Source organism: Ranitomeya variabilis, chromosome 5, assembly GCF_051348905.1.
Source record: "Ranitomeya variabilis isolate aRanVar5 chromosome 5, aRanVar5.hap1, whole genome shotgun sequence".
In the NCBI taxonomy this organism is placed as follows: Eukaryota; Metazoa; Chordata; class Amphibia; order Anura; family Dendrobatidae; genus Ranitomeya; species Ranitomeya variabilis.
Genome location: NC_135236.1, coordinates 475175749 through 475192172, shown reverse-complemented (window position 1 = coordinate 475192172; position 16424 = coordinate 475175749). Strand labels below are relative to the sequence as shown.

Here is a 16424-nt window from a genome sequence, read left to right as displayed (position 1 = left end):
GAGAAGCGATCACATATCACCCAGATAACGGACATGCCCTGAGATAGCGGAAGATCAGAAATGAAATCCATGGAGATATGTGTCCAAGGTCTCTTCGGGACAGGCAAGGGCAAGAGCAAACCGCTGGCACGAGAACAGCAAGGCTTAGCTCGAGCACAAGTCCCACAGGACTGCACAAATGACCGCACATCCCTTGACAAGGAAGGCCACCAAAAGGACCTGGCCACCAGATCTCTGGTGCCAAAAATTCCCGGGTGACCTGCCAACACCGAGGAATGAACCTCGGAAATGACTCTGCTGGTCCACTTATCCGGGACAAACAGTCTGTCAGGTGGACAAGACTCAGGCCTATCAGCCTGAAATCTCTGCAACACACGTCGCAGATCCGGAGAAATAGCTGACAAGATAACTCCATCTTTAAGAATACCAACAGGATCAGCGACTCCAGGAGCATCAGGCACAAAGCTCCTAGAAAGAGCATCGGCCTTCACATTCTTTGAACCTGGTAAATACGAGACAACAAAATCAAAGCGGGAGAAAAACAATGACCAGCGGGCCTGTCTCGGATTAAGGCGTTTAGCAGACTCGAGATACATCAGATTTTTGTGATCAGTCAAGACCACCACACGATGCTTAGCACCCTCGAGCCAATGACGCCACTCCTCAAATGCCCATTTCATGGCCAACAACTCCCGATTGCCCACATCATAATTTCGCTCGGCAGGCGAAAACTTCCTAGAGAAAAAGGCACAAGGTTTCATAACAGAGCAACCAGGGCCTCTCTGCGACAAAACGGCCCCTGCCCCAATCTCCGAAGCATCCACCTCAACCTGAAAGGGAAGTGAGACGTCAGGCTGGCACAAAACAGGCGCCGAAGTAAACCGGCGTTTCAACTCCTGGAAAGCCTCCACGGCAGCAGGAGCCCAGTTAGCTACATCGGAGCCCTTCTTGGTCATATCCGTCAAAGGTTTCACAATGCTAGAAAAATTAGCGATAAAACGACGGTAGAAGTTAGCGAAGCCCAAGAACTTCTGAAGACTCTTAACTGACGAGGGCTGAGTCCAATCAAGAATAGCTCGGACCTTGACTGGGTCCATCTCCACAGCAGAAGGGGAAAAAATGAACCCCAAAAAGGGAACCTTCTGTACACCAAAGAGACACTTTGAGCCCTTGACAAACAAAGAATTTTCACGCAAAATTTTAAAGACCAACCTGACCTGCTCCACATGCGAATCCCAATTATCAGAAAAAACCAAAATATCATCCAGATAAACAATCAAAAATTTATCCAGATACTTCCGGAAAATGTCATGCATAAAGGACTGAAAAACTGAAGGCGCATTGGAGAGCCCAAAAGGCATCACCAAGTACTCAAAATGACCTTCGGGCGTATTGAATGCGGTTTTCCATTCATCACCTTGCTTAATGCGCACAAGGTTGTACGCACCACGAAGGTCTATCTTGGTGAACCACTTGGCACCCTTAATCCGGGCAAACAAGTCAGACAACAGCGGTAAAGGATACTGAAATTTGACAGTGATCTTATTTAAAAGCCGATAATCAATACAAGGTCTCAAAGATCCGTCCTTTTTTGCCACAAAAAAGAATCCCGCACCAAGAGGGGAAGAAGACGGACGAATATGTCCTTTTTCCAGAGACTCCTTGATATATGAACGCATAGCGGTATGTTCAGGTACCGACAGATTAAACAGTCTTCCCTTAGGAAATTTACTGCCTGGGATCAAATCTATAGCACAGTCACAGTCCCTATGAGGAGGCAGTGCACTGGACTCAGACTCACTGAAGACATCCTGATAATCAGACAAATACTCCGGAACTTCCGAAGGCGTAGAAGAAGCAATAGACACAGGCAGGGAATCCTCATGAATACCACGACAGCCCCAACTTGAGACTGACATAGCCTTCCAGTCCAGGACTGGATTATGGGTCTGTAACCATGGCAGCCCTAAAACGACCAAATCATGCATTTTATGTAAAACCAGGAAACGTATCACCTCGCGGTGTTCAGGAGTCATACACATGGTAACCTGAGTCCAATACTGCGGTTTATTTGCTGCCAATGGTGTAGCATCAATACCCCTAAGAGGAATAGGATTTTCTAATGGTTCAAGAGTAAATCCACAGCGCTTAGCAAATGAGAGATCCATGAGACTCAGGGCAGCACCTGAATCTACAAACGCCATGACAGGATAAGATGACAGTGAGCAAATCAAAGTTACAGACAGAATAAATTTAGGTTGCAAATTACCAACGGTGACAGGACTAACAACCTTAGCTATACGTTTAGAGCATGCTGAGATAACATGTGTAGAATCACCACAGTAGTAGCACAAGCCATTCCGGCGTCTATGAATTTTCCGCTCATTTCTAGTCAGGATTCTATCACATTGCATTAAATCAGGTGTCTGTTCAGACAACACCATGAGGGAATTTGCGGTTTTTCTATCACATTGCACCGAATTAGGTGTCTGTTCAGACAACACCATGAGGGAATTTGCGGTTTTGCGCTCCCGCAACCGCCGGTCAATTTGAATAGTCAGTGCCATAGTATCATTCAGACCTGTGGGAATGGGAAAACCCACCATAACATTCTTAATGGCTTCAGAAAGGCCATTTCTAAAATTAGCGGCCAGTGCACACTCGTTCCAATGTGTCAGCACGGACCATTTCCGAAATTTTTGGCAATACACTTCAGCCTCGTCCTGCCCCTGAGACATAGACAGCAAGGCCTTTTCTGCCTGAATCTCAAGATTGGGTTCCTCATAAAGTAAACCGAGCGCCAGAAAAAACGCATCAAGATCAGCCAATGCCGGATCTCCTGGCGCCAGCGAAAAAGCCCAATCCTGAGGGTCGCCCCGTAAGAACGAAATAACAATTTTTACTTGCTGAGCAGAATCTCCTGATGAACAGGGTCTCAGGGACAAAAACAATTTACAATTATTCACGAAATTCCTAAACTTAAACCTGTCTCCGGAAAACAGTTCAGGAATCGGTATTTTAGGTTCTGACCTAGGATTTCTGATAACATAGTCTTGTATGCCCTGCACACGAGTAGCCAGCTGGTCCACACTTGTAATCAAGGTCTGGACATTCATGTCTGCAGCAAGCATAGCCACTCTGAGGTAAAGGGGAAGGAGAAAGAAAAAAAAACAAAAAAAAAAACTCAGAATCTTCTTTCTTATAATCCCTCTTCTGCAATGCATTAAACATTTAATACTGGCCTGGCAAACTGTTATGACCCCAATGGCGAGGGTCTCAGAGGAACGTGGAAGTCTGCAGAATACAAAAATCCAGCTCATAGGGCAGTGGTAACTGGGTTGACCATATATCTACTCCTAACGCCAACACTAGAAGTAGCCGGGGATCATTCCTACGTTGATTCTAGATGACATGCGCCAGCCGGAGAATCTAGCTACCCCTAGTAGAGGAAAACAAAGACCTTTCTTGCCTCCAGAGAAGGGGACCCCAAAGCTGGATAGAAGCCCCCCACAAATAATGACGGTGAGGTAAGAGGAAATGACAAACACAGAAATGAACCAGGTTTAGCACAGAGAGGCCCGCTTACTGATAGCAGAATAAAGAAAGGTAACTTATATGGTCAACAAAAACCCTATCAAAATCCACACTGGAAATTCAAGAACCCCCGAACCGTCTAACGGTCCGGGGGGAGAACACCAGCCCCCTAGAGCTTCCAGCAAAGGTCAGGATATAGATTTGGAACAAGCTGGACAAAAATACAAAACCAAAACAAATAGCAAAAAGCAAAAGGCAGACTTAGCTGATATAACTGGAACCAGGATCAGTAGACAAGAGCACAGCAGACTAGCTCTGATAACTACGTTGCCAGGCATTGAACTGAAGGTCCAGGGAGCTTATATAGCAACACCCCTAACTAACGACCCAGGTGCGGATAAAAGGAATGACAGAAAAACCAGAGTCAAAAAACTAGTAACCACTAGAGGGAGCAAAAAGCAAATTCACAACAGTGAGGTGTCCTAATGGTGATCAGTTTTGAGGGAGTGTCTGGTACTAGTGAGGTGTGAAGAGCTATTGTGAGGTAGTGTCAGGTAGTGAGGTGTCCTGATAGTGAACTATTGTGAGGGAGTGTCTGATAGTAGTGAGGATTGAAGAGCTATTGTAAGGTAGTGTCAGGTAGTGAGGTGTCCTGATAGTGATCTATTGTGAGGGAGTGTCTGGTAGTAGTGAGGTGTGAAGAGCTATTGTGATGTAGTGTCAGGTAGTGAATTGTCCTGATAGTGATCTATTGTGAGAGACTGTGTGGTAGTAGAAAGGTGTGAAGAGCTATTGTGAAGTAGTGTCAGGTAGTGAGGTGTCCTAATGGTGATCAATTTTGAGAGAGTGTCTGGTATTAGTGAGGTGTGAAGAGCTATTGTGAGGTAGTGTCAGGTAGTGAGGTGTCCTGATAGTGATCTATTGTGAGAGACTGTGTGGCAGTAGTAAGGTGTGAAGAGCTATTGTGAAGTAGTGTCAGGTAGTGAGGTGTCCTAATGGTGATCTATTTTGAGAGAGTGCCTGGTACTAGTGAGGTGTGAAGAGCTATTGTGAGGTAGTGTCAGGTAATGAGGTGTCCAGATAGTGATCTATTCTGAGGGAGTGTCTGGTAATAGTGAGTTGTGAAGAGCTATTGTGAGGTAGTGTCAGGTAGTGAGGTGTCCTGATAATGATCTATTGTGAGAGACTGTGTGGTAGTAGTAAGGTGTGAAGAGCTATTGTGAAGTAGTGTCAGGTAGTGAGGTGTCCTAATGGTGATCTATTTTGAGGGAGTGTCTGGTAGTAGTGAGGTGTGAAGAGCTATTGTGAGGTAGTGTCAGGTAGTGAGGTGTCCTGATAGTGATCTATTGTGAGGGAGTGTCTGGTAGTAGTGAGGTGTGAAGAGCTATTGTAAGGTAGTGTCAGGTAGTGAGGTGTCCTGATAGTGATCTATTGTGAGGGAGTGTCAGGTAGTGAGTTGTCCTGATAGTGATCTATTGTGAGAGACTGTGTGGTAGTAGTAAGGTGTGAAGAGCTATTGTGAATTAGTGTCAGGTAGTGAGGTGTCCTAATGGTGATCTATTTTGAGGGAGTATCTGGTACTAGTGAGGTGTGAAGAGCTATTGTGAGGTAGTGTCAAGTAGTGAGGTGTCCTGATAGTGATCTATTGTGAGGTAGGTTCTGGTAGTAGTAAGGTGTGAAGAGCTATTGTGAGTTAGTGTCAGGTAGTGAGGTGTCCTGATAATGATCTATTGTGAGGGAGTGTCTGGTAGTAGTGAGGTGTGAAGAGCTATTGTAAGGTAGTGTCAGGTAGTGAGGTGTCCTGATAGTGATCTATTGTGAGGGAGTGTCTGGTAGTAGTGAGGTGTGAAGAGCTATTGTGATGTAGTGTCAGGTAGTGAGTTGTCCTGATAGTGATCTATTGTGAGAGACTGTGTGGTAGTAGTAAGGTGTGAAGAGCTATTGTGAAGTAGTGTCAGGTAGTGAGGTGTCCTAATGGTGATCAATTTTGAGAGAGTGTCTGGTAGTAGTGAGGTGTGAAGAGCTATTGTGAGGGAGTGTCAGGTAGTGAGGTGTCCTGATAGTGAACTATTGTGAGGGAGTGTCTGGTAGTAGTGAGGTGTGAAGAGCTATTGTGAGGGAGTGTCTGGTAGTAGTGAGGCGTTAGCCATGTCTTGGTATAGGAGAATGAGCATTAATGTTTCCCAACTAATCATATGGGGGCACTCAACTTTATTAGCATGCACAAAGAGAAAAAAAAACACATGGAAAAAACACACCAAAAATGCACCTAAATCTGGCAAGAAATCAGGTTTTGCTGCAGAAAAAAAGCATAAAAAAAGCCCTGTGTGAACTTACCCGTAGTCTGTTTGTTTTTCGAGCTGCCCAGCAGTTATAGTTTGATTTATGGAAAAACAACACAAAAACAACAGCAACACCGCCACTCCAAAAACGACAGCAAAACTGTCAGTGACACCACTTTTGGTGGAATAGTGACATTGCGTGCATAAACCCTTCGTTTTTCATGGGCGTCACTTATCATTTAGGTAGGAAGGGAGAATCCTATTTGTCTTAACATTGGGACTCTACCATCTTGTAAGTATGGTAATCTGACAGTATGACAAGGAGGAATCATGGTATACAGGTCCTTCTCAAAAAATTAGCATATAGTGTTAAATTTCATTATTTACCATAATGTAATGATTACAATTAAACTTTCATATATTATAGATTCATTATCCACCAACTGAAATTTGTCAGGTCTTTTATTGTTTTAATACTGATGATTTTGGCATACAACTCCTGATAACCCAAAAAACCTGTCTCAATAAATTAGCATATTTCACCCGTCCAATCAAATAAAAGTGTTTTTTACTAACAAACAAAAAAACCATCAAATAATAATGTTCAGTTATGCACTCAATACTTGGTCGGGAATCCTTTGGCAGAAATGACTGCTTCAGTGCGGCGTGGCATGGAGGCAATCAGCCTGTGACACTGCTGAGATGTTATGGAGGCCCAGGATGCTTCAATAGCGGCCTTAAGCTCATCCAGAGTGTTGGGTCTTGCGTCTCTCAACTTTCTCTTCACAATATCTCACAGATTCTCTATGGGGTTCAGGTCAGGAGAGTTGGCAGGCCAATTGAGCACAGTAATACCATGGTCAGTAAACCATTTACCAGTGGTTTTGGCACTGTGAGCAGGTGCCAGGTCGTGCTGAAAAATGAAATCTTCATCTCCATAAAGCATTTCAGCCGATGGAAGCATGAAGTGCTCCAAAATCTCCTGATAGCTAGCTGCATTGACCCTGCCCTTGATGAAACACAGTGGACCAACACCAGCAGCTGACATGGCACCCCACACCATCACTGACTGTGGGTACTTGACACTGGACTTCAGGCATTTTGGCATTTCCTTCTCCCCAGTCTTCCTCCAGACTCTGGCACCTTGATTTCCGAATGACATGCAAAATTTGCTTTCATCAGAAAAAAGTACTTGGGACCACTTAGCAACAGTCCAGTGCTGCTTCTCTGTAGCCCAGGTCAGGCGCTTCTGCCGCTGTTTATGGTTCAAAAGTGGCTTTACCTGGGGAATGCGGCACCTGTAGCCCATTTCCTCCACACCAGACTCAGTCCACTGCTTCCTCAGGTTCCCCAAGGTCTGGAATCGGTCCTTCTCCACAATCTTCCTCAGGGTCCGGTCACCTCTTCTCGTTGTACAGCGTTTTCTGCCACATTGTTTCCTTCCAACAGACTTACCATTGAGGTGCCTTGATACAGCACTCTGGGAACAGCCTATTTGTTGAGAAATTTCTTTCTGGGTCTTACCCTCTTGCTTGAGGGTGTCAATGATGGCCTTCTTGACATCTGTCAGGTCGCTAGTCTTACCCATGATGGGGGTTTTGAGTAATGAACCAGGCAGGGAGTTTTTAAAAGCCTCAGGTATCTTTTGCATGTGTTTAGAGTTAATTAGTTGATTCAGAAGATTAGGGTAATAGGTCGTTTAGAGAACCTTTTCTTGATATGCTAATTTATTGAGACAGGTTTTTTGGGTTATCAGGAGTTGTATGCCAAAATCATCAGTATTAAAACAATAAAAGACCTGACAAATTTCAGTTGGTGGATAATGAATCTATAATATATGAAAGTTTAATTGTAATCATTACATTATGGTAAATAATGAAATTTAACACTATATGCTAATTTTTTGAGAAGGACCTGTATAGGATGAGTGTGAAAAGCTGGTAACTAAAGAAAAGGTGCAAGAAACTAGGAGAATAACTTTAGTTTGACATAAAAGATAGTTACAGTGCAACATACATGTATCATTTTTATGCTTGTGACATTTTCCATGATCTGATTCTATAGAATCAAGTTTATGTCCCATCATCAGATCATCAAATGTGCTGTGGAACCTGCAAAAATGTATCATGCACTTTCTACAGTGATAACGGAACATTCACTACGTATGAGGTAAGCCAGCATCTCAAGTGAAAGGAAAACATGTAGATCTCCTTCATGCTGTATTTTACTTTGAACGCAATAAAAATGCATTCACATCAACCAAGAACATCTTTGACATAAAATATAGTATACTGTATTACATTATTCTACAATAAATTACATTATAATATACGAATAGTCATTATGTTACATATACTATATTATTTTGTTATTAACCAATATATACTTATGAAAATAAAGGGAATGAGTCCCTCTACTTTTAGATTATTCGGACGTTTTCTTTATTTCCATGGAGATTAGAAATGCATGCAAATCTACTTCTGTACGTAGCCAGCTCTCTATCTGGATATGGAGACATGAGAATTCGGATTCTCAAAACTGATGGAGGTCCAACAGTCTCATTTTGTTGCACGTTTGATTTGTAGGCCTTTAAAATTATTCATGTTCTTGAAGGACAAAATACATTTTTGTATTGATTTCTATATGTGTAAAGTGTGGATCTATTAACATAATGTTGTATTGTGTCACAAACTTATGCAAACACTGGGAAAACATTAAAATGTCATAAAATGATACCCAACATTATACAACTTTCATTCTGATCCTACCAACTACCCCATGACCATTGGATTTAATATAAAATAAAGTAGATGTCAGCATCTCTAGATAACAATTCTCAAGCTACTGTTTCATAGTTATAGCAACAATCTAGTTGTGACAGTTTTAATTATACAGTGGGTACGGAAAGTATTCAGACCCCTTTAAATTTTTCACTTTTTGTTTCATTTTTTTTCTCTCATTAATGTATACGTATACTCTGCTTCCCATCTTGACTGAAACCCCCCCCAGAAATGTAGTAATTTTTGCAAATTTATTAAAAAAGAAGACATGGTCCTAAGTATTCAGACTCTTTGCTCAGTATTGAGTAGAAACACCCTTTTGAGATAGTACAGCCATGAGTCTTCTTGGGAATGATGCAACAAGTTTCTCACACCTGGATTTGGGGATCCTCTGCCATTCTTCCTTGCAGATCCTCTCCAGTTCCGTCAGGTTGGATGGTGAACGTTGGTGGACAGCCATTTTCAGGTCTCTCCAGAGATGCTCAATTGGGTATAGGTCAGGGCTCTGGCTGGGCCAGTCAAGAATGGTCACAGAGTTGTTCTGAAGCCACTCCTTTGTTATTTTAGCTGTGTGCTTAGGGTCATTGTCTTATTAGAAGGTAAACCTTCTGCCAAGTCTGAGATTCAGAGCACTCTGGAAGAGATTTTCATCCAGGATATCTCTGTACTTGGCTGCATTCATGTTTCCTTCAATGGCAACCAGTCGCCCTGTTCCTGCAGCTGAAAAACACCCCCGTAGCATGATGCTGCCACCACCATGTTTCACCGTTTGAACTATATTTAGCAGGTGATGAGCAATGACTGGTTTTCTCCACACATACTGCTTAGAATTATTATCATCAAAAAGGTCTCTCTTTGTCTCATCAGACCAGAGAATCTTATTTTTCATAGTCTGGGAGTCCTTCATGTGTTTTTCGCAAACTGGATTCGGGCTTTCATAAGTCTTGCACTGAGGAGAGGCTTCCATCGGGCCACTCTGCCATAAAGGCCCAACTGGTGGAGGGCTGCAGTGATAGTTGACTTTGTGGAACTTCTCTCATCTCCCTACTGCATCTCTGTTGCTCAGCCACAGTGATTTTGGGGTTCTACTTTACCTCTCTCACCAAGGCTCTTCTCCCACGATTGCTCAGTTTGGCTGGACGGCCAGGTCTAGGAAGACTTCTGGTGGTCCCAAACGTCTTCCATTTAAGGGTTATGGAGGCCACTGTGCTCTTAGGAATCTAGAGTACTGCAGAAATTCTTTTGTAACCTTGGCCAGATCTGTGCCTTGCCACCATTCTGTCTCTGAGCTCCTTGACCAGTTCCTTTGACCTCATGATTCTCATTTGGTCTGACATGCACTGTGAGCTGTGAGGTCTTATATAGACAGGTGTGTGCTTTTCCAAATCAAGTCCTATCAGTTTAATTAAACACAGCTGGACTCCAATGAAGGAGTAGAACATCTCACGGAGGATCATAAGGAAATGGAAAGACCAAGATCATATTCCTCACCAATCGTTACACCGATGCCTCTACCTTGTGCCAGTCATTACACTGGTTACCCATCCACTCCAGAATTCAGTATAAAATTATTACCCTCACCCACAAAGCACCCCATGGCTCAGCACCACCCTACATCTCCTCCCTCTTCTCAATCTACCACCCTACCCGTGCCCTCCGTTCTGCTAATGACCTGATGTTAGCATCCTCAATAATCAGAACCTCCCACTCCCGTCTCGAAGACTTTTCACATGCTGCTCCAATTCTTTGTAATGCACTACCCAGGTTAATATAATTAAAAATACACTTGTTCAGACTGGCCCACCGTCTCAATGCCTTAACCTAACTATCCCTGTGTTGCCCATTCAGAATTTTTACTACAACCAGGTTCCTCGCATCTTGTTCTCACATGCTTTATGCATTTAATAGCCCTCTGTGTCTGTATTGTTACATACTTAAGCTAATAACCAGTTCATGCAGCATTACATGAACACCCTATTCTTACACTATCACTGGTCTTAACAACTAAGCAATTGTTACCATCCACCTTTCGTGTCTCCCCTTTTCCTCATAGATTATAAGCTTGCGAGCAGGGCCCTCATTCCTCTTGGTATCTGTTTTGATCTATGTGCTTATTGTTATGCTGTAATGTCTATTGTATGTACAAGTCCCCTCTAAAATGTAAAGTGCTGCGGAATATGTCAGCGCTATAGAAATAAAGTTATTATTATTATTATTATTATTAAATGGACAGCATGTGACTTAAATATGAGTGTCTGAGCAAAGGGTCTGTACACTTATGACCATGTGATATTTCAGTTTTTGTTTTTTATTAACTTTGCAAAAAATTTCTACATTTTTTTTTTTAGTCAAGATGGGGTGCAGAGTGTACATTAATTTGAAAAAAACAAACTTTTTTGAATTTACCAAATGGCTGCAATGAAACAAATGCAAAAAAATTAAAGGGGTCTGAATACTTTCCGTACCCACTGTATATCAGCATTGAAGGAACATTATGCATAAGTATGTACATACATCCAGTAATGAATACATTGTACACAGATATATATCAGCAGCAAAGAAACCGTCTATGTAAGTATATACAAGCATCCAGCAGTAAAAACACATATACAAAGACATCCATCAACAGTAAAGAACCCATGTATATAAGAGTGTACCAGCATCCAGCAATGAAAAAAATATCAGCAGGTAGTAGTTAAAAAATATACTGTATGTAAGCTCATTAAACATTGCAGTACTCATACATCATCTTTTCCCCTGGTTATAATCACCACAGCCACCACCTAGTGATATAATGTCATATATACTGTATATATGGAAAATTGTATCACAATACCCATGCAGTTATATATACCCCTCACTCCTATAGCTCCCAGCCATCCCTGATTCAGCGGGACTGTCCTGAATTAAGGGAGCAGTCTCTCTAGGACTGGACTTTGTCCCGACTTCCACTACCTCTCTTCTCTCCCTGTGTTCATCACTCTGTACCTCTTCCTCCTTAGAGGGTGGAGACAACATCTCTGCACTTACATTAATTAAATAAACAATTATCTTCTATTCTTATGATCTGTTCTCCCCAGGAATCAAACCCACAATGTGTACCATTGAAGGCAGCATCTAAAACTACGAGCCACAGCCATCTCTGAGCAGTATGGGAAAATTTTGCATTCTTGAAGCTGTTTTGCAGGCTCTGAACCTACATGCAGGTTATACTGGTACATAGAGATACATCTGCACATAACAGTATATTTTTGTTTCCCTGTATACTAAAGGGAAAGTAAATGTCACATTTTTTGCTTCCTAGAAAATATAAAATAATTAAACACAATTCCAAAAAATGTTATTTGTTCTTCTTTTCTTGTGTTTTAGTCTCCTTCAAAGTCAAACCCACAACCTTCATGATTGCAGGCTGTAGCTAAAGCTATGAGCCACAGCCTGCACTGAGAAGAATGGGAGACTATTGTATGCTTGAAGCTGCATTGGAGACTCTAAAACCACATTCAGATTATACAAGTGATATATCTGGATATAGTAGTGTATTTCTTTGTACCTGTATTCTAAAGGAAAAATAAAAGTCATAAGCTTTTCTGTACTATCAAAACCATATTAAAGACGCTGCACTCATCTTTGTGTGAGTACTCTACCAAAAAAGCCTGTGTGTGTATTCTGCACATGTCTCTGTGGGAGTACTCTGCCAAAAATCCTGTGTGAGTACTCTGCATGTGTCTTTGTGGAAGTACTCCACCAGAAAGCCTGTGTGTGTACTCTGCATGTGTCTTTGTGGGAGTACTCTGCCAAAACACCTGTATGTGTGCTCTGCATGAGTCTCTCTGTGAGTACTCTGCCAAAAAGCCTGTGCATATACTCTGCACACGTCTGTGTGACTACTCTGCCAAAAAGCCTGTGTGTACTCTGCATGCATCTGTGTGTGAGTACTTTGCATGTGTCTCTGTGTGAGTACTCTGCCAAAAAACCTGTGTGTGTACTCTGCATGTGTCTCTGTGTCAGTACTCTGCCAAAAAGCCTGTGTCTGTTCTCTGCATGTTTCTCTGTGTGAGTACTCTGCCAAAAAGCCTGTGTATCTACTGTGCAAATTCATCTGTGTGAATACTTTGACAAAAAGCCTATGTGTGTACTCTGCATGCGTCTTTGTGGAAGTACTCTGCCAAAAGACATGTGTGTGCACTGTGCATGTATATCTGTGTGAGTATTCTGCAAAAAAAAGCCTGTGTGTACTCTGAATGTGTCTCTGTGTGTGTAACCTGCCAAAAAGCCTGTGTGTGTACTCTGCACCCATCTCTGTTGGAGTATGATGCCAAAATGCCTGTGTGTACTTTTCACGTGCCTCTGTGGGGGTACGTTGTAAAAACGCCTGTAGTTGCTGCTGGTGGTGGTGCAGCTGCTGCAGGGAGAAATGTGGACTTTCTGTGTCTGCTGCATGCCAAATTAAACACCTTCCTCTGATGCACGCAGGTGACAGGATTTTCAGCTTCATTTCGTAGTGCTGAGTACCGCTGCAAAAATGGTGAGGCCAGAACAATTTGAGACGGTTTTGATTGAATGGCTGAGAGAGCCTCCAGTTCCTTTGCATTTTCTTCCATCCAGTCCCCTGCTGAAAGAACAGAGTTGGCACCTGCAGACCATCTGGCTTCCACCTTATTCCCTTGCAAATCAGCCACGCAGTCATACAGCAGTCACCTGCTTTTTGATTACTCCGCTGGCTGTGGTTCCCTTGGTCATTCTCCTAGCCCTGCCCCACAAGTGGAAGTGACTGAATGCACTGATGCCCAACCACTTGTTCAGTTGGAGGATGAGTACATGGCAGGATTAGTGCACATGGTCAGCAGACCATCGCAGCACACCTCTGATGATGAAGAAACACAGGTGCCAAATGCTGTGTCTTTCTGCAGTGTGCAGACTGGCAAGGAGGGCAGTGGTGAGCAGTGCCGGCTCTAGGCTTTCCTGGGCCCAGGGCAAAAGAGTCTCAGTGGGCCCCTTTAACACATTCCACGATTCATGATGCACGGATATGAGAGATAACTATAGATATAATACAATGCCAAAAATTTCACTAACTTCTTACATTATATGAGTGTTATATGAGTGTTATAATACTTATATTATAACTATTGTAAATTCTACAATATCATACAGCAGAGGGGATTCAGGTGATCGAGAGTCCACAGGTTTTAGGGTTTCAGTACCTTTAGTATTAGAGGTAAATGGGATATTGATAAATGTACCTTACCAGTAGAAACTGTCCTCAGCAGTGTACCCTTTACAAAGGTCAATTTCCTCCCATATAGACATCCATATAGTATAATGGGCCACATATTTTGCTCCATAAAGTATAATGAGCCCCACATATTGCTCCACACAGTATAATGAGCCACATATAATGCTCCATGCTGAATAATAACCCCATAGGTTTCTCCATACAGTATAATGGGCCCCTTATATTCATACAGTATGATGAGCCCCATAAAATGCTCCATGCAGAATAATGGGCCCCTTATGTTGCTCACTACTAGTGTTGAGCGATACCGTCCGATACTTGAAAGTATCGGTATCGGAAAGTATCGGCCGATACCGGCAAAGTATCGGATCTAATCCGATACCGATACCCGATACCAATACAAGTCAATGGGACTCATGTATCGGACGGTATTCCTGATGGTTCCCAGGGTCTGAAGGAGAGGAAACTCTCCTTCAGGCCCTGGGAACCATATTAATGTGTAAAATAAAGAATTAAAATAAAAAATATTGCTATACTCACCTCTCCGACGCAGCCTGGACCTCACCGAGGGAACTGGCAGCGTTCTTTGCTTAAAATGCGCGCTTTTCCTTCCTTCCGTGATGTCACGGCTTCTGATTGGTCGCGTGCCGCCCATGTGGCCGCGACGCGACCAATCACAGCAAGCCGTGACGTAATTTCAGGTCCTGATGCCTATTTCTGCATTCAGGACCTGAAATTACGTCACGGCTTGCTGTGATTGGTCGCGTCGCGGTCACATGGGCGGCACACAACCAATCACAAGCCGTGACGTAATTTTAAAAATGCGCGCGTTTCCTGCCTCCCGTGACGTCACGGCTTGTGATTGGTCGCGTCGCCCATGTGACCGCGACGCGACCAATCACAAAGCCGGAACGTAATTTTAAAATACTGAATGCCTAGAAGGACCTGAAAATTACGTCACGGCTTGCTGTGATTGGTCGCGTCGCGGCCACATGGGCGGCACGCGACCAATCAGAAGCCGTGACGTCACGGAAGGAAGGAAAAGCGCGCATTTTAAGCAAAGAACGCTGCCGGTTCCCTCGGTGAGGTCCAGGCTGCGTCGGAGAGGTGAGTATAGCAATATTTTTTATTTTAATTCTTTATTTTACACATTAATGTTGTATTTTACACATTAATGTTGTTTCGATACCGATACCCGATACCACAAAAGTATCGGATCTCGGTATCGGAATTCCGATACAGCAAATATCGGCCGATACCCGATACTTGCGGTATCGGAATGCTCAACACTACTCACTACAGAATAATGTGCCCCATATAATGCTCCATACAGAATGGGCCCCATATATTACTCCATACAGTATAATGAGCCCAATAAAATTCTCCATACAGACTAGGCCCCATATAATGCTCTATGCAGAACAGGCCCCGTATATTGCTTCACACAGAATAATGGACCCCATATAATACTTCATACAGTATGGTCCCCATATATTGCTCCATACATGAAAAAAATCAAATACTCCCCTCTGCTCACTGACCGCTGGCGGCATTAGGGGCAGGCAGACCAAGCAGCTGCCTAGGGTCGCTGCTTCTCCAGGGGCCCCCAGCCAGTGGTGTGCCGCTAATAGCAGCACACCATGCAGCCACTATGGGGCCCCTGAGTAAGTGGGGTCCGGTGCCGCCCCATAGATGCCAATACAGTTGAAAGCAGTGATGGAGGAGACAGCGCCATGTGACACTCCCTCTCCCATCACTCCCCCTCTACCTCTGACTCAGCGTGTGCCAGCAGTGGAGCTGATGAGACACTGAGAAGCTCTACAGAAACCAGAGCAATGGGGAATGAGGAGGAGAGGTAAATATTGTGTGTGTGTGTCTGCTGCTCTATAATGTGTGTGGGGGGACTGCACTATACTGTGGTGTGTGTGTCTGTCTGCTGAACTATACTATGTATGGGGGGCTGCACTATACTGTGTTGTGTGGGTGTGTCTGCTGCACTATACTGTGTGTGGCGTGACTGCGCTATACTCTGTGTGGGGATGCATTATACTGTGTATGGGGGACTGCACTATACTGTGTATTTGAGGGGGCTGCATTATACTGTGTGTGAGGACTGCACTATACTGTATGTGGGGGGTGCATATGTTATGTGTGGGGCTGCACTATACTGTATATGTGGAAAAAGAAAAAAAAGAGCATGAACCGCACATCCCAAAATCATACGTTGATCTAAAGCCGCTAGGCAAAAATTTAAATACTGAACATGAGGTTTTCAGTTTAACATTCTGATGAGACTGTATGAAGCCCACTGCCCCTTCACGGCAAACTTCGTAGTGGGTCCTAACGCCCTAACGGAGCGGAGCCGTGCGGCGACCACCGCCGCAGCGGCCATGCACCAGCAGGGCGGACGGCGTGTTGCCCCACAGCACCCATGCTGCGATACTGAGCCCCCATGACTCCAGACCGCGCCGCCCCACCAGCACAAAGCCACAGCAACAATGGCCGCCACACAGCACCAGCACCAAAATGAAAAGGAGCATTTAAACTCACCTTCCTCCAGCTCTTCAGTGAGAGCCAAAATGGGCTAGACCC

General features: G+C 43.7%; 1 protein-coding gene across 1 annotated transcript in view; it reads left to right on the top strand.

Moving 5' to 3' along the window:
- OTOGL (otogelin like) overlaps window positions 1-16424 on the top strand; it is a 332429-nt gene that overhangs the window by 238471 nt on the left and 77534 nt on the right. The window contains exon 51 of the mRNA XM_077262892.1: window positions 7881-7985. Within this exon, the coding sequence (XP_077119007.1) occupies window positions 7881-7985 (105 nt within the window). The remainder of the gene's footprint in view (window positions 1-7880; window positions 7986-16424) is intronic.